This window comes from Myotis davidii, unplaced genomic scaffold (assembly GCF_000327345.1).
Source record: "Myotis davidii unplaced genomic scaffold, ASM32734v1 scaffold666, whole genome shotgun sequence".
NCBI classification, from domain to species: Eukaryota; Metazoa; Chordata; class Mammalia; order Chiroptera; family Vespertilionidae; genus Myotis; species Myotis davidii.
In genome coordinates this window covers 604,385-629,076 of record NW_006296629.1, presented here as the reverse complement: position 1 = coordinate 629,076, position 24,692 = coordinate 604,385, and the positions used below count along the sequence as shown (strand labels likewise).

Here is a 24,692-nt window from a genome sequence, read left to right as displayed (position 1 = left end):
GCTGCTGATCAACTGAACGCTGTCTCCGTGTCATTCCTTCTTCGCCGACTCCGTCCACACCTTTGGGGACACCTGGACCTGCTGGGGTCGGACCCCGGCACTATTCTAGCAGTTATGTCCGTATCTACTTCTTTGGCTTTGTTGCATGAGTCACTAAATGAAGTTCTTGATAGAAACTTTCTCCCCAAAATTAACAGAACCGAAAGAGGAAATCTAAAGATTCTGGAGTTTTTTGTTTGTTTTTTACATATATATACTTTTTATTGATTTCAGAGAGGAAGGGAGAGGGAGAGAGAGAGAAACATCAATGATGAGAGAGAATCATTAATCAGCTGGCCTCCTGCACACCCCACACTGGGATCGAGCCCACAACCAGGGCATGTGCCCTTGACCGGAATTGAACCTGGGACCCTTCAGTCCGAAGGCTGACACTCTATCCACTGAGCCAAACCGGCTAGGGCTAAAGATTCTGGTTTTGTTGTATAAGTTTGGGCGAATCAAACTTCTCTGAACTATGTTTTCTTTACATCGGGATAATAATCACAGTATTTAACCTCTACTGACGTATCAAGGCCAAAATAGAATCGCACATAGAAAATAATTTAAAACTATAAAGCCCGTCAGAGGTTGAAAATAAATTGCCTATAGAGATGAGCAGTAGTGAAAATGAGTGAAATGGTATAAGGTAATAGGGAGTGGTGTGAACTGTGGTAAAGTAATAAGCATAGATTCTACTTAAAGGCCTTCCCCCCGCTCAACTCCATCCAAACATGCGCCATGTGGGACTGTGAGCCTAGTATTACCATAGTTCCAGTTTTCCTATAAAAGTCAAAAATTCTGGCTTTTAAATGTGAAATCATCTTATTTTAAAATGTTAATAACTAATTTTTTTTAATTGACCAGATTCAGGCTGTAACCCTTCAATTATAGTCTCTCCATTATACAAACATATGGTAGGGATTGTGGCCAAAAAAGGGCCCCATACCAGACCTGACAAGCTCAGGGGAGGCCTACATGGTGGCCTCACAAACTCAGAAACCAAATTAACCACATAGGATGGTCTGAAATTAAAAGTTCATGGTAGGTAGTCATGTTCTAGGCTGGCATTTTTCCCCTGACAAAAGTCAATCAAACTGAGCTTGTCTGTCATTTTTTTTTTTGTATGTATAATAACATACCTGTTAACATACCTTTGGAATATCAATATCAAAGTAACTTCCTTTTTTCTGGACCCATCAAAGCACAACCACTGCACAGAGCAGACCACAAATCCCCTCATTGTTATTACTAGAGGCCTGGTGCATGAAATTGATGCACCGGGGTGGGGTGTCCCTCAGCCCAGCCTGCACCCTTTCACAGTCAGGAGCCCTTGGGGAGCCCTCGCAGGGAGCGGGCCTAAGCCTGCAATGGGACATCCTTAGCACTGCCATGAAGGCTGTGAGCCTGGCGTCTGGCTGAGCGGCCCTCCCCCTGTGGGAGCGCACTGACCACCAGGGGGCAGCTCCAGCTCTTCAACATCCCCAAAGGGGTCCTGGATTGTGAGAGGGCACAGGCCAGGTCAAGGGACCCCACTGGTGCATGATCGAGGCCGGAGAGGGACACAGGAGGCTGGCCAGCCGGCAAGGGACTATGGGAGGGCTCCAGGGCATATCCAGCCCATCTTGCTTAGTCCCAATCGGCTGGACCCCAGCAGCAAGCTAACCTACCAGTCGGAGTGTCTGCCCCCTGGTGGTCAGTGCACGTCATAGCAAGAGGTTGAACAGCCTTAGCATATCATTAGCATATTGCACTTTGATTGGTTAAACAGATGACCAGACAACTGGACACTTAGAATATTAGGCTTTTATTATATAGGATTGTTAATTGTTAACTATCCTACACCCACCTATGTAAAATAAGTGTGTGTCTATTGCTTTTACTTTCTATCCAGTCCTAGAGATCTCCACCCCACCTTTTGTTTTCTCTAGCCTTCCTAATCTATTGCCAATAAATTTCATGTAACCCCCTTATGTCTTCCCCTTTGATTCTGATGTTTAGCATAAGTAGTACAATTGCCATTTTCCTGAGCATTTTCTCAATCTATTGATATCATGCTTCTCAGCAATTATCAGTTTGACTCAAATAATAAGATTTTTTTCTCTTTTTTTGTACTTTTTGTTTTTGATCCTTTTTTAATCAAATAAACTCATAAAAATCTTTACAGGTTTGGACTTTTCTTACATTGACAGAATTGAGGTTTTAGATGTGCCATATGGTTTTTGTAGGCTTTCCGGGCCTTTTCTGAAATTCACGTCTTTTAGAGACTTTTAAAATCTCTTAAAACTTTTAAAGTCAACCTTTATAAACTTTTGAACAATAATAGATACAGAGGCAGAGCTGCCTCAAACAGATTGTCAAACTGCAGCGGGAAGGCCGGGGAGGGTTGGGGGGCGTTTTTACTGTCTAGGGCGGGGGGAAAAATGGACACATATGTAATACCCTTTGTAATAAAAAATTTAAAAAAATAAAAACTTTTAAAGTCAAACCACTCTATGGCATTGGTTCTCAAGCAGCCTTTAGTCCCCCAGGGGTTATTTGGCAATGACTAGAGACATTTTTGGTGTTAACAAGTGGGGGAGGGACAGATGTGTAACAAAAGGAGCATTAGTAAGTCAGATCAGAGATTTAGTCCCAATGCTGCTAATGCCCCTTTCCTGTGCACTATCCTCTGCCAGCTGCAAGTGAAGACTGTCTGTGAGGCTTGTCCTGTGACCTCATTATCACCCCTCCCTTCTGCCTAGTGCCAGAGTCCCTGGCTACTCCCTGAAAGCATTCTACTTTGTCACCATGCTTCCCAACAAAGTATCTACCCCTTGGTCAGTTTGGCAGCTTCTGTGGAAGTCACTCATATTTTACTTAAATTGCTGCCTATTGAAACTTCACAGGAAGAAGTGACTATGACAAGGCTCCTGCTGACGTCAGTTTTTAAAGGCCTTGGCCAGTGTACCTAGCTTTAAGCATTGGAGAAATGTCCTATTCATATGGCTTCATATGCAGCTGAACTCTGCGGCGGGTGGGAAATTCTCCATGTTGATGCGTTTTACCCTCATTTCTTTTTCAGACATGTATTCTGGCCTTGAATGCATGATTATAAGCATTATAGGCAACAAATGATATTTCCCAAATGAAATGAGCTGCTTTTGCAGATGGTTCAGGTTGTGTGGCCCGGGTGTGTCCTCTGCTGCCATCTCGTGGCCTCCCGGCTGCCCGGGTTGAGGTCACAGAGAGCCTTCCGCAAGGTAATGGCGTGTGGCAGCGGCTGAGTTGGAGAAAGGATCTCTGCACGCTGCCGGTGCCGCCCAAATCCCTCCCCGGCCATGAGTCCGCCAGGCCGGCGGCACACTCAGCGTGGCGCGGACCTGGACATTGCGAGCAGGCGGGGAAGCGCAGGGCCCTTCCGAGTCATCCTCGCCCGGGTGGGCCTCTGTCTGTTATGCAATCCTGGAAATGAGCCACGCCATGGAAATCAGTGAGCTCAACTATCTAGGAGTAATCCGAGCTGACCTCGCCTGCTGGGCCTGATGAATCCTGGGTAGCGACTCACCCCTCTCCACCTGGGACTGAGATGTTCTTAATCTCAGCGAGGAAAGATTATTCAGTGGAGTTTCTGGATTTCATTTTCTTGTCCAGGCCCATTTTGTGCTGCTCTGTGTCCACGCCCATCATCTTGGCTTGCCCCGCGGTGCTGCCTCAAGTGTGATATTTGATTGATGAGTTGAGCAGAACAGTGGCAGTGTTGTCACTGGGAGACAGTGTTTCCTATAAATAGGGCAGGGTCTGTGCACTGAGGGGATCAGAGGCCCCTCTCCAGAGCACGGGGAGCCTGGGAGACTGCCCTGAGCTGAACTGGTGACTGAGCAGTGACTCAGCACAGGAGAAAAGGCTGGAAAACGTTTGTACTTGGCACCTTTTCCCCCTAATTATAATAATGTGTTAAAAACGTTCCACTTTGTTAAAGCAAATCTGTAGAGCTGTCCCTACAGTTTGCCCCTCTTGTACACTTCACATTTGTGTGTGTGTGTGTGTTTTTATGAGGGCTCTGACTCTACCACTCCATTTCCCCTAACCCCAGAAGAGGAGAAATGAGGAGGAGGGGAAACCACTGTCTTTGATGTTTTAACCTGCTTTCCCTGTATAAAATTCAGAGGGAAGAGCCTCCTTGTACAATTTCCTTAGGCCTCAGGCCAGAGATGACCTGCTACTAAGCTGCCATGTGTTGCTTCTCTTTGAAATTCAGATGCCATTTACTAAATGGGAGTTGTTTCTGTTTCTTTTGTTTTACCTTCTTTGCCTATGTTTTTTTCTGCCTTATTTAATTTATATTTTACTAGAGACCTGGTGCACAACATTCATGCACTGGAGGGCAGGGGATTCCCTCAGCCTGGCCCCCGCCCTCTCGCAGTCCACACCCACCCCCGTCCCATGGGCCTAAGCGGGCAGGCGGACATCCCCTGAGGGATCCTTAGAGCTGCCTCCTTAGCGCTGCCTTGAAAGCAGGAGAGGCTCCCAACACTGCCGCTGCACTCGCCAGCCAGCCGTGAGCCTGGCTTCTGGCTGAGTGGCGCTCCCACAGGGGGAGCACACTGACCACCAGGAGGCAGCTCCTGTGTTGAGCATCTGCCCCCTGGTGGTCATTGTGTGTCATAGCAACCAGTTGTTCCACCCTTCGGTCAATTTGCATATTAGGGTTTTATTATATAGGACTATTGGCCCAATGCACAAACTTTGTGCATGAGTAGGCCTTCCTTCCCCCGGCTGGCGGCACCAGCTTTCCTCTGGCACCCGGGACTCAAGCTTGCTTCCTCCAGCCGCCTGCAGGCACCTGGGACCTGGGCTGGCTTCCCTCTGTCCCCAGCTTCATCAGGAAGGACATCCAGAAGGATGTCTCGTCTAATTAGCATATTACCCTTTTATTATTATAGATGTTGCATGTTATTCTTGATTCTACTTATCTTAATTTTAGGCTTATTTTTCTTACCAGAAACTCTTCCTGTGTTCTGTCTAGAGTTAATGAGTTGTCTGTGTTGATTCTAGTCTATTTTACCTTGCCTTTGTAAAGTTTTCTTGTTTAAAATATTTTTCCCCAGTCCCAATCCCAAGGTACAATTTAATCTGTTTTACCTTTTTATAATATGTGTTTCCATTATATATAAAGAAAATGCTATGCACCTACTCTTATGCTTTAGGTAAAGCAAGAGGACTCAAAGGAAGTCATGACATAGAAGAAACAGGACTGATGTCTTTATAAATCTCAAAGATAATTATGATGAAGAGAAACTGTTCTTTGTGAACCTAAGAAGTGAAGCTGGGTCCAGTGGCTACTTTTGTTGTTGTTGTATTTTTAAATTGATTTGAGAAAGAGAGGAAGGGAAGGAAGGAGAGGGGGAGGGAGGGAAGGAGGGAGGGACATTGATTTATTGTTCCATTTAGTTGTGCAGTTATTGGTTGATTCTTATATGTGGCCTGACAGGGGATCAAGCCCACAACCTTGATGTATCAGGATGATGCTCTATCCAATTGAGCTACCTGGCCAGGGCCAATGGTTACTTGTTATAGAGAGACCAAAAAAAAGAGAAGGAGGGAGGGAAGAAAGTTTGTGAAAGAGAGGAAGGGAAGGAAGGAGAGGGGGAGGGAGGGAAGGAGGGAGGGACATAACCTATGCCGCCATCTTCGGTTCTCCCCTATTGGTTGATTCTTATATGTGGCCTGACAGGGGATCAAGCCCACAACCTTGATGTATCAGGATGATGCTCTATCCAATTGAGCTACCTGGCCAGGGCCAATGGTTACTTGTTATAGAGAGACCAAAAAAGAGAAGAAACTGAACACGTTTCCAAAGATGAGCTGCTTTGAAATTGGACTCTGAACCTCTGGATATGTTGGAGGTATTTCATGCAATGCACTTCTGCACTGATTGGTATTGAGGCAAATATCAGCTCAATGGTTGGGGTAGATGACCTTTAATTTCTTCTCCAACACTAGGATCTGGTTTCTCAGTGGCACTGATGTTTTTTAATTGTCCATCCAAGTTCTCTAATATGAATGACTGGCCCTTAGCAACATTCTAAAGAAAGGTGTAAGTATTCTGCTAGTCCTTAAAACAGAGTTTGTCAACTCTGGCACTACTTACATTTGGGGCAGGTAATTCTTTGTTGTGGAAGGGTATCCCCTGCATTGTAGAATATTTAGCAACATCCCTGGCCTCAATCCACTAGTTACCAGTAGCACAATCTCTCCCCAGTTGTGACAATCAAAAATCTACAGCCGTTTCCCTGGCCAGGTGGCTTGGTTAGTTGGGTGTCATCCCATGCACCAAAAGGTTGCAGGTTTGATTCCCAGTCAGGGCACATGCCTAGATTATGGGCTTGATCCCCGGTAGGGGGCATTCAAAAGGCAGCCAATCAATGTTTCACTCTTACATCATGTTTCTCTCTCTCCCTCTCCTTTCCTCTTGCTCTAAACACACACACACACACACACACACACACACACACACACACACAAAACAAACAAAAGAAAACAAAAAAAAATCTACAGACATTGTTAAATGTCCTCTGTGACTCTAAATAGCCGCCCTCCTTGAAAACTAGTGCCATAAAGAAACATAATAAGAAAATTTTTCAAGAACTTAATGTCTAACTTCTCCAAGATTCTTCTATTTAAAAAGAGACCTACAAGAACCATATTACACACCCAAAACCTGAAATCCTCCCCTTGTGTTACACCCCACTCTCCCTTCTGAATTTTCTACCTTAACTGGTGTTATCACTTGGTCACATAAGCTGAATACTAAACTCCTCTCCCTCAAATAGTCAATAAGGTAATAGCTATGTATGGAGCCAGGTGGGTATTAGACTTATCAGAGGGATCACTTCATAAATTTTATAAATGTCTAACCACTATTATGTAAATTTTTTAAAATAATTAAACTCATCTCCTTCATTTCCTATAGCCAGTTACTCACCATATTCTATAGATTTTTCTGCTCTTTTCTCTTCATCACCACCTTTCACTTAGACCACAGAAAAAACTTCCTAAATAGCTTCTATGCCCCCCGGTTTGTCCTTTTCAGATACCTTTCACATTAGCCACCTACATGTGACCACCAGCTTCCCTGCTTAAAGCCCTTAGTTGTGTCCTGGCTGGATGGCTCTGCTGGAGTGTCATCCATGCACCAAAAGATGGTGGGTTTGATTCCTGGTCAGGGTGAGTGCTGGAGGCAACCTATCTCTCTCCTCTCCTCTCCTCTCCTCTCCTCTCTCTGTTTAATTTCTTTTCTCTAAAATAAAAATAAAATTTTAAAGTCCTTAGTCATCCCCATCACCTATAACAGTGATGGCGAACCTATGACAGTGTGTCAGTGGTGACACACGAACTCATTTTTTTGGTTGATTTTTCTTTGTTAAATGGCATTTAAATATGTAAAGTAAATATCAAAAATATAAATCTTTGTTTCACTATGGTTTCAAATATCAAAAAATTTCTATATGTGACATGGCACCAGAGTTAAGGTTTTTCAAAATGCTGACACACCGAGTTCAAAAGGTTCGCCATCACTGACCTATAAGTTTAAGTCCAAGCTTTTTAAAATGGTGTAATGACCCCTGTGATCTGGCCCCTGCCTGTGTTTCCAGTGTCATCTCCCACATCCTTCCTTGCACTTAACTCTTCAGTGACAACAGTCTGAGGAAGGTGGCATGCAGCCTTAAAGAAAGTTTCTTTAAATTATTAACATGTATGATAAACACTTCCACCCCATCTTTGAGCTTCACCCCCCCCCCTTTTTCATTTTTGATTAGCCCAAGGATGACGATGATGACAGCACTGACTCAGTACAAGGCTGGATGGGTCAGGGCTGTGTGTTACGCACAGTAGTGAGAAGTTAAAACAATTAAAACACTAATGGGGAGTCAAAGCCATATCATGTCAAACCATCTCACTTCGGCACATATGTTTCTTACTTCCATGCCTTCTTCAAGCTGTGGTATCTAGCGTTAGCCCCTTACCATCCCCTCATGTCGCTATCTGCAGCTGATCCTTTCAGACTCAGCTCAGGCCTCACCTACTTTGGGAAGCTTCCCTGAGGTCTTCCCCCAACTCCTTTCCCATAGCAGGAGGAAGGAAAACAATCATTATCACAGCAGACAGAGTCGCAACCGTGAAGGGTCTTGACAAAAAAACTTTACTAAAATAACCCTTATCTTCCATCAATTTCCCCCTCATGTTTACTTTCCCACAACATACCACTCCCGTAGTCCAAACCCCTTTTCCTTTGTCTTGTCACTTCACAATTTCTCACCTTGTATTTTTAAAATAGTATATAATCCCTTGTGTCTAATCACCTCTTTGGGTCTTTGTTTTCTGTTTCTTTAACAAATGTGCTTTAAATATTTTTTCTTTGATTAATTTGAGAGAGAGAGAGAGAGAGAGAGAGATCAGTTGTTCCACTTATTTATGCATTCATTGGTTGATTGTGTATGTGCCCTAACTGGGGATTGAATCCACAACATTGACAAATGCCAATAACAAATGAAAATTATGTTGAACATCATTAGTCATTAGGGAAATGCAATTCGAAACCATGAGATACCACTTTACCACTTCACCTCTGCCAGGATAACTATAAAAAATGACAATGGAAAATAAACAAGTGTTTTCAAGGATGTGGAGAAATTAGAACTCTCATGTATTGCTGATAGGAATTTAAATGCTACGGTGGGGAAGTTTGGTGGCCCCTGGCCAGGTAACTCGGTTAGAGTGTCAACCCAATACACCAAGGTTTCAGGTTCAGTCCTGGTCAGGGCACATACAAGAAGCAAAGCAACCAGTGAACGCATAAATAAGTGGAACAACAAATCTCTCTCTCTCTCTCAAAATCAATCAATAAAAAATTTTTAAAAAGAAAAAATAGCATGGCAGTTCCTCAATAGGTTAGGCATAGAATTACCACATGATCTAGCAATTCCACTCATATACCAAACAGGTGTTTAAACCAACCAACAAACAAATAAAAAGCACATGAACATTCATGGCAGCACTATTCACAGTTGTCAAAAGGTGGAATCAACTCAAATGTCCATCAACTGATGAATGAATAAACAAAATGTGGCATATATCCATATGATGGAAAATTTGATATTCTAACATGCTACAAAATGGATGAACCCAGAAAATATTATGTTAAGAAGCCAGACACAAAAGGACACATATTGTATGATTCCATTAAACTGAAATACCTAAAATAGGCAAATTTATAGAAACAGAAAGTATGTCAGTGGTTGCCAAGGGCTGGGGGAAGGAACGAACAGGGAGTGACCGCTTACTGGCTACAGGGTTTCTTTTTGCAAAGCTGAAAATGTTCTGGAGCTAGATAATAGATGATTATACAACACTTAGAATTTACTTGCCCTGACTGGTTTGGCTCAGTGGATAGAGCATCGGCCTGCAGACTCAAGGGTCCCAGGTTCGATTCTGGTCAAGGGCATGTACCTTGGTTGCGGGCACATCCCCAGTGGGGAGTGTGCAGGAGGCAGCTGATTGATGTTTCTAACTCTCTATCCCTCTCCCTTCCTCTCTGTAGAAAATCAATAAAATATATTTTTAAAAAAAGAATTTACTAAATGCCACTGAATTGTACACTTTAAAATAATTAAAATGGTGAATTTTATGTTATGTAAATTTTACTGCAATATTTGAAAGCACATTACAAAGCAATTGGTATATAGCTGGTTTTGTTTTTCTAAAATATATGCATAGAAAAAGTGTAGAAGGATAAATATCAAATTACTCTGGTTGTCCATTGAGTAGTCATTTAGGACTACTGTTCTAATTATTCTACAAAAATCCAGGATTACTTGAGTCCTTTTTAAATAAATAAATATATAGATAGATAGATAGATAGATAGATATAGATATAGATATAGATATAGATATAGATATAGATATAGATATAGATAGATAGATTTCAGAGAGAAAAAGGGAGAGGAAGAAAGATAGAAATATCAGATGAGAATCAGAGAGAGAGAGAGATCCAACTGGGGCCAAGAATCAAGCCTGAAACCCAGGCATGTGCCCTAACTGAGAATCGAACTTTGACCTGGTTCATAGGTTGACACTCAACCACTGAGCCATACTGGCTGGGCTACTTGAGTCCTTTTTAAAACATGCTGTAGAATAATATTTAATGAAATAAAGGAGTGTTTATCTATCATATATTAATATATTATTAAACCAAAACAGTATATTTGAATGATGACAATTTCATTATAAAAAACACCGATTGCATAGGGGAAAAAACTTACTGGAATTGTATATGCCAATATATAATGGTTACGTTTGAGTGGAGTGAATATAGGTGAATTTTCAAAATTCCTCCAGTGAGGAATTTTGGGTTCAAAATATTTTTTAAAGGTTCTTCTTATATTGAGCCAAAAACTCTTCTTTTCAGAAAATGCTTTTTATTGATATTTTGAGAGAGAGAGAGAGAGAGAAACACTGATCAGTTGCCTCCCAAAACCACTCCAATCGGGGACTGAACCCACAACCAGAATCGAACTGGTGACCTTGCAGTGCACAGAAGATGTTCAACCAAATGAGCCCTCTGGCCAGGGCCAAAAACTCTTCTTACTTCTTAAATGAAACTTTTAGTTGGGAAAAAATGGAAAGATAGAGTTTTAAAGGTAAATAACACCAAAGACTCTGGAAACTATTAAAGTGAAGGAGGAAAAGAATTTCAGAGATAAGTAAGCATGTACTTAGAAATAAAAAAATCTTTTGCATGGCTAACTAAGTCAAAAAAATATTGTAGGGAAGAAATACCTTTTGACAAGGGAAAAGCAAGCAAAGAGAATAAGGATGCAATAAAATCATCTGAAGAGGGACAGACTATATACCCTGGCCAATGTGTTCAGTGGTTAGAGCATCGGCCTGTGCACCCAGGAGTCTCAGGTTTGATTCCTTGTCAAGGGCATGTACCTCAGTTGCAGGTTTGCTCCTCACTCCCGTCGGGGCGCACACGAGAGGCAACCTATCCATGTTTCTCTCTTTCTCTCTCTCCCCCTCCTCCCCTCCCTTCTACTCTCTCTGGAAAGCAATCGAAAAAATATCCTCCGGTGGGGATAAAAAAAAAAGAGGTACAGACTAGAAGTTTCATTTGCAATAGATTGCAACAAACAATATCAGGGAACTTAAAAAGAATTTAGGGAAGGAACTAGAAAATTTGTCCAAACCTGTAACCTCTGATACTGGGTTGCAGGATGGATGGGCTGCAAATGTGGTTTATGCTCATAAAAAGGGAACCAACCAACAGATATATGATATATAGTTATAAGGGAAATACAGATATAACTATGAGGGAAATGCAAGTCAAAACCACAATGAAGAAATACAAATTGGTAGTTACAAAATAGTCATGGGAATATAGTGAATATATTCAAGAATATGGTAATAACTATATATGGTGCCAAGTGAGTACTGAAAATATCAGGGGGAAACACTTTGTAAAGTACACCTGAAACTAATACAAAGTAATATTGAATGTAAACTGTAATCCAATATAATAAAGAGATAATATGCAAATTAACCCTCACGCCCTCACAAGATGGCTGCCTAAGACCAGGCCAGCAGGGGGGTTAGTGAGGGACAACGAAATAACTGAACAAAGAGACTGCATGGGGCAACCAGGCCAGCAGGGGGGGGGCATGAGGGGTGACTAGGCCAGCAGGGGAGTAGTTTGGGGTGGCAAGGCCAATGGAGGGCGCAGTTTGGGGTGACCAGGCAGTCAGGCAGGTGAGCAATTAGGAGCCAGCAGTCCAGGATTGTGAGAAGGATGTCCCCCAAGGGGTCCCAGATTGGAGAGGGCACAGGCTGGGCTGAGGGACCCCCACCCTGTGCATGAATTTTGTGCACTGGGCCTCTAGTTGAAAAATAAAATAAAAAACAACAACAATGATAGACTACCTCACACTGGTTAAATGGTTATTAATAGGACAAGAAATAAATGCAGGAGGGAATGTAGAGAAAAGAAGCCCTCATACACTGCTGGAGGGAATGTAAATTGGTACAGCCACTATGAAAAACAGTATGGAGGTTCCTCAAAAAATTACGAATAGAGCTGTCATCCAGCTGTCATGGCTCAGTGGTCAAGCATTGACCTGTGAACCAGGAGGTCATGGTTCAATTCCCAGTCAGGTCACATGCCTGGGTTGTGGGCTCGATACCCTGTGGGATGCATGCAGGAGGCAGCCAATCAATTATCCTCTCTCATTATTCATGTTTCTATCACTCTCTCTCTTTTCCTCTCTGAAATCAATTATATATATATTGTGCACTCGGGGTGTCCCTCAGCCTGGCCTGTGCCCTCTAGCAGTCTAGGAGCCCTGGGGAGCCGGGGGGGATGAGAGGCTCCTGCCACCACAGCTGTGCTCACTAGCCATGAGCCAAGCTGCTGGTTGAGCGGTGCTCCCTCTGTGGGAGCGCACTGACCACCAGGGGGCAGCTTCTGCATTGAGCGTCTTCCCCCTGGTGATCAGTGTGCATCATAGCAACCGGAGTGCCCACAACCCAGGTACATGCCCTTGACCGGAATCGAACCTGGGACCCTTCAGTCCGCAGGCCGACGCTCTATCCATTGAGCCAAACCGGCTTCGGCCCAGCAATTATTCTTCTGGGTATCTAGCTACCTGGAAATTTTGAAAACAGTTATTCATAACAATATATGTACCCCTATGTTTATTACAGCATTATTCACAATAGCCAAGACATGGAAACAACCTAAGTGTCCTTTGACAGATGATTAAAGTATACCTAATATATATATAGTGGAATGTTACTCAGCCATAAGAAAATAAAATATTGCCATTTGTGACAACATGGATAAATCTGCAGAACATTATCTTAAGTGAAATATGTCAGGCAGAAAAGGACAAGAATCATATTATTTCATTCATATGTGGGGTATAAAACAAAAAGTAAATGAACATACAAAACAAACTAAAAAAAAACCAAACTCATAGACACAGACAACAGATGGTGGTTACCAGAGGAGAAGAGGGTACGGGAGGACTAAGCTTATAAAGGGATCAAATACATGGTGATGGAAGGAGACCAGACTTCTGGTGGTGAGCATACAATGGAACATATATATGTCATATTACAAAGTTTTATGCCTGAAATGTATATATTGTCATTAACCAACGTTACTCCAATACATTTCATAAAAGGGCCTGAGAAATAGCAGTTATGAGCAACCATGTAGCATAATAATAATAATACCACCTTCATTTCTAAATGTTTTTTTCATTTTACGAGATCAATGCACCTTTTTTAAAAATATGTTTTTATTGATTTTGAGAGAGAGAGAGAGAAAGGGAGATGGATAAAGAGATAGAAACATTGATGAGAGAGAAACATCATCGATTGGCTGCCTCCTGTGCGCCCCCCAATGGGGATCGAGCCTGCAACCCAGGCATGTGCCCTGACCAGGAATCAAACTGTGACCTCCTGGTTCAGGGTCAACATGCAACCATGAAGCCACAGCAGCCAGGACCACCTTCATTTCTAATCAGATTTACATCTATCCTTGTTATGTTTACTGTGTCCTTGACACTGTCTTAAACACTTACAGTCTTTTAACTCAACACTCCTGGGAAGCAGGCACTATTTTCCCTGCCCTGCAGATAAGGAAAATGAAGCACAGGAAGGTTAAGCAATGTCACACGCTAGTCCGTGAAAGAGGCAATTCACATCCAGAAGCCCTTATTCTAGCGTTCATGCACTTTAACCAGCATGTCATGCTGCCTCTGTGGCCAACAGTGATTCACAAAGGAAGTTCAGGAGGGCAAAGCTATTTTCATAATAATACTAAGATTCTTTCCTCCTTTTCGTTCTCATTCTCTTATGAGTACACAGAAGAGCTTTCCGGAGGCTACGGGAAGTATACTGATATCACTTTAATGACTAATAGAATATGTGTTTATATCATCTTGTGTTTGCTAGGATTTTCTAAGGCAGGCTCTTTGGGTCCTGAAACCAAAACATTTGAGCACCATTGCCCTAAGGCAATGATTTTCAACCTTCTTCATGTCATGGCCCATATAAACTAATTACCAAAATTCTGCGGCACACCAAAAAAAATAGTTTTGTCGATCTGATTAAAAAAATGGGCCGAAACCGGTTTGGCTCAGTGGATAGAGCGTCAGCCTGAGGACTGAAGGGTCCCAGGTTCGATTCCGGTCAAGGGCATGTACCTGGGTTGCGGGCGCATCCCCAGTAGGAGATGTGCAGGAGGCAGCTGATCGATGTTTCTCTCTCATCGATGTTTCTAACTCTCTATTCTCTCTCCCTTCCTCTCTGTAAAAAATCAATAAAATATATTTTAAAAAATGGTATAATATTTTTTAATCCTCACCCAAGGATATGTTTTTATTGATTTGAAAGGGAGAGGAAGAGGGGGGAAGAGAGAAACATCAATTGGTTGCCTCGCATACACACCCCAACTTAGGATCAAACCCAAACCTGAAATCTTTTTATTTTAATATGTTTTTATTGATTTCAGAGAGAGAAAGGGAGAGGGAGAGAGAGATAGAAAGATCAATGATGAGAAACAACCATTGATCCATTGCCTCCTGCACTCCTCCTGCTGGGAACTGAGCCCACAACCAAAACATGTGCCCTGACTGTGACCTCCTGGTTCATGGGTCAATGCTCAACCTCTGAGCCACACCAGCCAGGAGCAAACCCTAAATCTTTTGATGTGTGGATGATTCTCCAACCAACTGAGCCACCTGGCTAAGGTGAAAAAATAGGTATAATTTTGATTCATTCACACCAGATGGCTATTGTTGTGTTTGGCTGTTGTCATTTTTCATTTGACAATCTAAGGGAAAAGAGATTAGTGCCCCTGACTAGTCAGGTATTGCATGTTTTAAAAATTCTCGTGGCACACTGGTTGAAAATGGTTGCCCTAAAGTAAAGGAGACATGGTTTCTGAAAGAATAATAAAGACTGATGCCAGAATTCATTCATTCATTTACTCATTCAATAATTATTGAGCACTATATTCCAGATATTGTTCCAGATGTGGGGATTACAGTGGTGAACAAGAGTAGCATGGTCCCTTTACTCTTCGAGTTTGGTGCAATGTTCATAAAACATTAGGGTGCCTGGGAATCCCTTGGTAAACTAATTAAAAGTCCTCAATTCCCGGCTCAGTGGTTGAGCATCAATTCATGAACCAGGAGGCCACGGTTCCATCCCCAATCAGGGTACATGCCGGGTTTCAGTCTCGAACCCCAGTAGGGGGCGTGCAGGAGGCATAGGATCAATGATTCTCTCTCATCATTGATGTGTATCTTTCTCTGTCCCTTCCTCCCTGAAATCAATAAAAATATATTTAAAATAAGAAGGAATTGGAAAGCTAATTAAAGATCTACCTTTTTAAAAGGCATCAGTTCCAGATGGGTTTATAGCTGAGAATCATTTTTAAGGAACAGATATTTCTATCTTATTTAAATTATTCTATTGGAAAAGTTGAAAGAACTTAAATACATTTTATAAAACTAGTTTACCCTTAATACTAAAACACAATAAAGATAATACAAAAAGCCAAAACCGGTTTGGTTCAGTGGATGGAGTGTTGGCTTGCGGACTGAAGGGTCCCAGGTTCGATTCCGGTCAAGGGCATGTACCTGGGTTGCGGGCACATCCCCGGTGGGGAGTGTGCAGGAGGCAGCTGGTCGATGTTTCTCTCTCATCGATGTTTCTGACTCTCTATCTCTCTCCTTTCCTCTCTGTAAAAACTCAATAAAATATATTAAAAAAAAAAAAGATAATACAAAAGACCATAAAACCCAGTCAGTGTGGCTCAGTGTTTGAGCATCAACCTATGAACCAGTAGAGCATGGTTCAATTCCTGGTCAGGGCACATGCCTGGGTTGAGGGCTCAATCCCCAGTGTGGGATATGCAGGAGGCAGCTGATTAATGATTTGCTCTTATCATTTTTGTTTCTATCTCTCTCTCCTTCTCCCTTCCTCTGTGAAATCAATAAAAAAATATATTTTAAAAAAAGACCATAAACCAAGTTTATTTTTGAATATAGATGCCAAGACTCTAAATAATCTCTTTGAAAACCAGATCCAATAGTCTATTAAAAGAAAATCATTTTATGACCAAGTAGGCTTCCAGGAAACAAAAATGGTTTAACATAAGGAAATCTATGTCTTCAATTTACTTCGGAAATATAACATAGGAGGAAGATTACATGACTATATCAAGTTATTGAAAAGGCATTTGATAAAAATTCAGCAGCCATTTCTAATAAGAACAGCTATTTATGCCAGGCATTTGTTCCCAGGGCTTTGCTTGCATTAATTTATTTAATTCTCCTAACAACAACTGTATTGCTGCAATTATTTTTTATCCCTATTTTACAAAGGAGAAAGGAACTCAGTGAGGTTAAATAATGTCACACATATGGAAATGATGGAGCCAGGATTTGAACCAAGGTAGTGTGGCTCTAGAACCCACATTCTTATCAGCTATACTATACCACCTCTAATAAAATCTCTAATTAGCACCAAAAGAAAATCACTATACTTAAATATGATCAACATTAATTATTAAAGGCTAACAGTAAAGTCTATTACGAAAGGAGAAGTTGCCATTAAATTTAGGAACACGTTCAGTTTCAGGATTTTTGTGTGGGTGTGTCAATACATAGCACCATTCTTCCCCTTCTGATGTTAAACAATTTAGAAAAAGGATAAAATACAATCAGATAGACAGCAAAATATCAATTGTGTTACTGTTAAAGGCGAAAGTATATGAATTGTATCTGTGGGAAAATAGTCTTTATGAAATTGAACTCCAGAGTTAAGCAGACTTTGCTGAGTGAGTCATGGCTTCACTGAGTGAGGGCTGGTCTCCCCTCGCGAGGGAACTAGCCAAGCATGCCTGGTTCCTTTTCTTCAAGTTTACCAAGGAGGACAAAGAGCCCAGGAATATCATGCTTGATTGAGTTTCCTCTATCTGATTTAATTAAAAATGTTTAGTTTAATTCAATCACAACTTACAAATTACCAGGAACAGAATGCTAGCAGGGACAATAGTCTTTGAGAAAGGCAAAATATGTTCTCCTCATTCTCACTCTGTGGTGTGCTTATAAAGCAGCTTAGGGGTGCTGCTTTAAAGGAAAAGGTGAGGGAACATAGCAATGACTATTATATGCTGAATGATTTACCTGCAGTATCTGAGTACTTAATTTAAAACTCACACCTCTTAGCCCTGGCTGCGTAACTCAGCTGGTTAAAGCGTTGTCCGATAGGCCAAGATTGTGGGTTTGATCCCCAGTCAGGGCACATGCAAGAATCAACCAATGAATGCATAAATACTTGGAACAACAAATTGATGTTTCTCTCTCTTCCTCTCTAAAAGTCTATTTTCATTTTTTAAAAATCTTTATTGTTGAAATTATTACACAGGTTCCCTTTGTTCCCCCATTGACCCTTCTAGCGTGCCCCCATATTTTTTAAAAAAATTTTAAACCACACCAATTAAAATGCGAGACATCATCTTTTCCGTGCTACCCAGAGAGGTGCCCACAGTGTTGTTCTGGGTTTCCACATGAAGGGAAACTTTCACAATGTCCGGAGCCCTTGATGTCCCACAAATGAAGCAGGAGGATGTCCTTACATTCCTTGCAGCAGGGCCCCACTTAGGTGGCACTAACTTTGATTTCAAATGAAACAGAACATCTACAAAAGGAAGCGTGGTGGTGTCTGCATCATCAATCTGAAGAGAACCTGGGAGAGCCTCTGCTGGCAGCTCGTGCCATTGTTGCCATTGAAAACCCCGCTGAGGTCAGTGTCACATCGCCCAGGAATACCCGCCAGCGAGCTGCGCTGAAGTTTGCTGCTGCCATTGGAGCCAGTGCTATAGCCGCTTCACTCCTGGAACCTCCACCACCCAGATCCAGGCAGCCTTCCGGGAGCTGGGACTTCTGGTGGTTACTGACCCCAGGGCTGACCACCAGCCTCTCACAGAGGTGCCTGATGTTAACCTGCCTCCCCCTGCTCTGTGTATCACAGACTCTCCTCTGAGCTATGTGGGCATTGCCATCCCTTGCAACAACAGGGGGCTCACTCAGTGGGTCTGCTGTGGTGGATGCTGGCCTGGGAAGTTCTGTGCATGTGCAGCACCGTCTCCCCTGACCACCCACAGGGAGGTCATACCTGATCTCTACTTCTATAGAGACGGAAAATGAAGAGCAGGCCACCGCTAGAAAAGCTGTGACCAAGGAGTTTCAGGGTGAATGGACTTGGGTACTCAAGTTCACTGCTGCGTAACCTGAGGCCACAGAATGGTCTGAAGGCACAGGTACCCTCTGTGCCTATTCAGCCGTTTCCTATTGAACCTGCAGCGCTCAGCTGCCACTGAAGGCTGGTCTATAGCCCCCACTGCTCAGCCCACTGAATGGGTAGGAACAACCACTGAGTGCTCTTAAACTGTTCTTCCATAGACTCTTAAACAGAATAGAAATAAGGTTGACAGAAGATAGAGTTCTAAAAGTTGTGTCCGTTAAAAAAAAAAAAAGATGAGCCCACCTGGTGTGGTTCGGTGATTGAGCATTGACCTGTGAACCAGGAGTTCACGGTTTGATCCTGGTCAAGGCACACGCCCAGGCTGGGAGCTCGATCCCTGGTGTGGGGCATGTAGGAGGCAGCCAATCAATGATTCTCTCTCAATATTGATGTTTCTACCTTTCTCTCCCTCTCCCTTCCTCTTTGAAATCAATAAAAATATATATTTTTCAAAAAGTAAATGAACAACAACAAAAACTTAATTAAAAACAAAAGATGAGACATCAGTGATTCTTAATTTGCCCAAGCTTATTCAGTTTGAAAGTGACCAAGTAGCTATTTGGCTAGGGGAAAAAGTCAACAAAGACAATGAAACGTCATGTGAACTTTTGAAGTTGTTGTTACAGTATGATTCAAATAACTAGACAATCCAAAAAATGTCTAAGCCAAGGAGTCATTTTTTACAAAGAGGAGATTCTAAAGAATCAACCAAGGTCTTCGAATTAGGTAAGGGGGAACTTTACCATGAAGAACATAAATGTCAGTTTCTAACAATAGAGTGAAATGTTCATAAACATGGATATATGAATGAATCATATGAAAAAAAGTCACTTCTTTCTGGTCTCTATGACACCACCAACTCAGCTGATGCAGAAGCACCTACGTCTAGACCAGAGAGCATGCCCACTGCTCCCTGGGTGAGCATGGGCGTGTGCTCAGATTAGCACCACAAAAGGTAAAGTTTCCTCGGCTTCCTAAAGGTATGCGGTAATGAGTTGAGATCATTCCATTATTTTCCTGCTCCAAAACTTTCTTAAAGCTTCCTTCACATCCTTGTTTCTCAAAGAGTAGATAAGGGGGTTCAGCATTGGGATCACCACCGTGTAGATCACTGCGACTGTGCGGTCTTGGGCCAGGGAGTAGCTGGATCTGGGGCGCAGGTACATAAAAAGTGTTGTGCCATAGAAGAGACACACAGCAGTGAGGTGAGAAGCACAGGTGGAAAAGGCCTTGAACCTGCCCTGGGCTGAATTCATTCTCAGGATGGTGAAGAGAATGAAGAGGTAGGAAACCAAAATGGTGAGGGTGCAGCTCAAAAGGTTGAAACCAGCAAAAATAAACATCAGGATCTCACACAGTGAGGTGCTCACACAAGACAGAGACAGGATGGGCGGTCCGTCACAGAAGAAATGTGTGACCACGTGAGCACCACAGAATTTCAAACTGAAGATACAGCTTGTGTGGATAAGAGAATTGAGGAATCCTGCACCATAGGAGCCTACAATCAGAGAGACACAGACCTCAGGAGACATGGTGAGAGGGTAGAGCAGGGGGTTACAAATAGCAGCGTAGCGGTCGTAGGCCATGGCAGCAATGAGATAGCACTCGCTGGTGGCGAAACCCGCATAGAAGAACATCTGAGCCATGCAGCCAAGATAGGAGATCACCTTCCTCTTGGCCAAGAAGTTCACCAGGGTCTGGGGGACAACCGTGGAGGAATACCAGAAATCCAAGAAGGACAGGCTTTTCAGGAGAGAGTACATGGGTGTGTTCAGGGTGGCGCTCACATGGATCAGAAGGAACATGATCAGATTCCCCAGCAGAGTGATGATGTACATGCCCAGGAACACCACGAAGAGCAGTGTCTGGAGCTGGGGGTCACTGGTGAGGCCCAAGAGCTCAAATTCCATCTCTTGGCTCAGGTTTGCTCCTTTCATATTTCTCAGATGCTCTGGGTGTGGAGAATGGAGAGCACCAGAAATGAGGCAGAGCACCCAAGTGGTCTCACTAGATTTAGTTCTGGCCTGAGGACAGCCTTCTGGAGACTGGTCTGACTGAGGAAGTCTGGTTTTGTAGATGGAACTCAGTCATAAAGAATGTCTTCTCACCCTAGCTGGTGTTTCTCAGTGGCATTGGCATCGGCCTGCACACTGAAGGGTCAGGGGTTTGATTCCCGGTCAACTGCATGTTCCTGGGTTGCAGGTTCCATCCCCAGCGCATGCAGGAGGCAACCAATCAATGTGTCACTCTTTCTCTCTCTCTCCCTTCTTCCTTCACTTCCACTCTCTCTAAAATCAATGGAGAAAATATCCTTGGGTGAGGATTAACAACAAAAATAAATAAAATAAAATTTTTAAAAAGAAAGTCTTCTCTACTTATTGGTTAATTGGGAAGCATTACTTGAGCACCAATGGAAAATATTAAAAAATATATACACAATTTGGTCTCTCAGGAATCTTAAAAAATTCTAAATAATCAAACAGTTACTTAACAAATATATATTGACCGCCTTCCATATGCTTAGCTCTGTGTTCCCCTGTCAGGAATTCAAGAGTGTCTGACCTCGCCCTGGCTGGTTTGGCTCAGAGGATAGAACATCAGCCTGTGGACTGAAGGGTCCCGAGTTCGATTCCAGTCAAGGACACATGACCAGGTTGCAGGCTCGATCCCCAGTGGGGGGCATGCAGGAGGCAGTCGATCAATGATTTTCTCTCATTATTGATGTTTCTATCTCTCCCTCTCCCTTCCTCTCTGGAATCAATAAAAACATATTTTTTAAAAAAAGAGTGTCTGACCTTCTTAGAGACAGTATATTTCGTGTTTAAACACACAGGCTTTGGTGTCAGACAGCCCACGTTCCAAGCCAAAACCTTCTATTTGTTTTACTGTGGAAACGTTCTTTGACCGTTCCGAGTTTCAGGTTTCTCATCTGTAAAATAGGAATAATAGCATTAATCTCAAAAGATTGTTGTAAAAATTCAATGCATTAATCCAGGTAAAGCACTTAAATAAAGCCTGGTAACATGAAAAAAATTAAAGAATGTTAGCTTTGATTATTCTTGTTGGGAAGATAGACCTAACACATGATCGATAAAACGAAACAACACCCTGGCCAGTGCAGTTCAGTTGGTTGAGCAGCATCCCATGCATCAAAAGGCCATGGGTTTGATTCCCTGTCGGCACATACCTAGACTGCACGTTCAGTCTCCGGTTGGGGTGCACACGGAGGGCAACTGATCGATGTTTCTCTCCCTTCCTCTCTCTCTAGAATCAATAAAAACATCCTCTCTGGTGAGGATAAAAACAAACAAAAACCATGAGTGCAAATTTGAACAGAGGGCATCGGTAACTTCTTTTAGAGCGTCCGGAGCATACCTCTGATTTAGTTGATGTCTCTGAAATGTAACATTCAGACATTCTTAACCCAACAGCTTCTAATTTATAATGAACCCCATTATTGCAGTGACATGGAAGTGCTAGATTTGGGTTGCAAATGGCATCAGCCCCATTGGTGTCAAAAGCAAACTCAGCTTCAAGGCAAATAACAAGGACTTCAGAGAAATGACTGTGAAATCCCAGCGAAGCGTGGGGTCATACTTCTTGAGACCCAGTTTCACGTCTGTCCTCAGGAGACTGTTTGGTGTGGGTAGTAGGTCTGCAAGTATCTCTCTGATCAAAAGAACGGACAAAACAAGGAACGTGGCCAATACTCAAGGTAGGGTAGATGAGGTGGGGAGGTGTGATGGGATCGAGTTAGCGGGGTGGCTGATCAGATCCCCCAGATGTAGGACTTGCTTTAAATCCAGTCTCTTTCTTTTCCTACCCTTTCTTCTCTCATCTCTCTTCTCCAAGCTGCACTAAAGTCAAAATTATTCAGAATATAGTCAATCAAGAAACCGGAGAAATTGAGATCTCTGACAGTTTTTCAAAGGTTTCTAGAATAACTGCTATTTCTGCGGACTGCAGTTTGTACCTGTGAATGAAAACCAAGAAGAAAACAGAAGGGAGGCCTTACAGGGAAATGAATTGGGAGTGAGGTAAGAAGGAGTGAGAGCAGAAGCCTGGGGCCTGTAGCTGAGGGAGGAGCAGGCAAGGGGCTTTATTTATATGTGCTTCACGGCCTTCTCCCTGGAATAGCAGAGGGGGACACAGAGAGCAGGCAGCCAGAGGAAGCAGCCAGTGACTCTGAGCAACAGTGGTCCCAAACAATAGTTCTTTTTTTAAAAACAAAACAAAACATATTTTATTGATTTTTTTGCAGAGAGAAAGGGAGAGGGATAGAGAGTTAGAAACATCGATGAGAGAGAATCATCGATCAGCTGCCTCCTGCACACACCCCACTGGGGATGTGCCCGCAACCAAGGTACATGCCCTTGACCAGAATCAAACCTGGGACCTTTATTAAAGTGCCTTGCCCAAGGGCCACTGGAGAAGTTGCAAATTTCTAGGTCTCAACCTCAGAAACTAGACCTATTTATTCCAACAGGTGCATAGCTGGGCCCCAAATCAGGTGACTCTAAAACAGGTTGTATCTGAACCACAGTTTGAGAAACACTGAGCCATGAGGTACCTGCAGGCGTGCACATATCTTCCTGAGTCACATGTAAATGTCCTTGTTTAACTTGCTAAGATCCTCCAAGTCCTGGAGGGAGAGCCTGTAGGTAGCATGGCTTTCCTGGGCATTCTCTTGCTTACAGAATGTGTATTAGTAGTTAACAATTCCCAGAAATCTGAGTATTACCTGATGATAATCAAACACCAGAGGAGATCCTCCTTCAAAGTTGCTTGAGATGTTCTTAAGCAAACCATTTAATTCCAGCACAGTACATGACTGGATGGCAGAGCTATTGCTCTGGGGGTCAGAACACAAGCCTTCAGCAGAAAAACAGTAAAGATAAAGCCAGACGCATTGGGTTTATAGACTGAGTCTGGGAATCAGAGTCCTCCACTGACTTTAACCACTCACGTGGTGAGGGGAGTGAGGCAGCCCCACTCCCGGCAAGACCCTCGCAACTGATCCCATACTGGCGGGAGATATCCCAGAATCATCTTTTCCCCTGGGGAGGATGATGTGTATCATTGATGAGGGTTCAGAAGGCAGGCCAGGAAGTCAAAATAATTGGCCCCACGTAGACCATTAATGTGTTTACAAAATTATTAAACATAGACTCTAAACATCTCCTAGAGTCTCTACTCCTGGGAATCAGGTGACTGGGAAATTGGGAGTGAAGGGAATGAAGCTATACCAGGTCCCTGCCAATAATGCTGATCATTAGCCCCAAAGGGCTGCTCTACCTGAACTCCAAACTTAGCACCTAGGTAATTGTTATCTGTATTTCCTCCACACTAGAAAACCAAGTTTTTACAGTTTTTCTTTCTTCTATGCCAGCTACCCAATTTAGACTGAGGACCTCCTCATTCATCAAGATCATAGTAAAATGTAGAGGTATATTATTTTGTTCCCAAATATTTGGGGATTTTCTAGAGATTGTTACTGACTTCTAATTTAATAGCATGTGGTCAGAGAACATACTTTGTCTGATTTAAATGCTTTCAAAGTTATTGAAACTTGTTTTATGGACCAGAATACTGTCTCTCTTGGTGAATGTTCCATGTCCACTTGAAAAGAATGCATGATCTGCTGTCGTCCTGTACAGGGGTCTATCATTGTCAGTTAGGTCAAGTTGTTGATAGTGTTATTCGTATCTGCTTCTATATCCTTTCTAATGCTCTGCCTAATTGTTCTATCAAGAATTGAAAAGGGAGTACACTGAAATCTCTATCTGTAGTTGTAAATTTATTTCTCCTTGGAGTTCTTCAGTTTTTGCTTCATGTATTTTGAAGTTCTGTTATTAGATACATAAACATTAAATACTGTTATGTCCTGTTGAAAAAAATTTTAACTTCCATGGCTGGAAGTCTTTTAAAAAGAAAGGGTCAGCCCTAGCTAATTTGGCTCAGTGGATAGAGTGTCGGCCTACGGACTGAAGGGCCCTGGGTTCGATTCCAGTCAAGGGCACATGCCCAGGTTGCAGGCTTGATCCCCATTAGGGGGCATGCAGGAGGCAGTCAATCAATGATTCTCTCTCATCTCATCATTGATGTTTCTATCTCTCTATCCCTCTCCCTTCCTCTGTGAAATATATATATTTTAAAAAGGACCAATGCTCTGGCTGGTGTTTCTCAGTGGTTAGAATGTCAGCCTGAGCACTGAAGGCTCTTGGGTTTGATTCCCAGTCAAAGACACATCCCTGGCCCAATCGGGGCACATGTAGGAGGCAACCAAGTAATGTGTC

General features: G+C 42.8%; 1 protein-coding gene and 1 pseudogene across 1 annotated transcript; one reads left to right on the top strand and one right to left on the bottom strand.

Annotated features, from left to right (window-relative positions):
- The first annotated feature begins 17,678 nt into the window (after positions 1–17,678).
- LOC102765150 lies at positions 17,679–18,539 on the top strand (annotated as a pseudogene).
- Positions 18,540–19,334: 795 nt separating this feature from the next.
- On the bottom strand, positions 19,335–20,508 carry LOC102754662 (olfactory receptor 5AU1). Its single transcript, XM_015569561.1, has one exon. It carries the CDS (start codon positions 20,331–20,333, stop codon positions 19,398–19,400), a length of 936 nt encoding a protein of 311 aa, XP_015425047.1. The 5' UTR covers positions 20,334–20,508; the 3' UTR covers positions 19,335–19,397.
- Between the last annotated feature and the right edge of the window lie 4,184 nt (positions 20,509–24,692).

What these genes read in the sequence shown, in the direction of transcription:
- LOC102754662 (XM_015569561.1), bottom strand. Translation starts at nt 20,333, where the DNA reads ATGAAAGGAGCAAACCTGAGCCAAGAGATGGAATTTGAGCTCTTGGGC.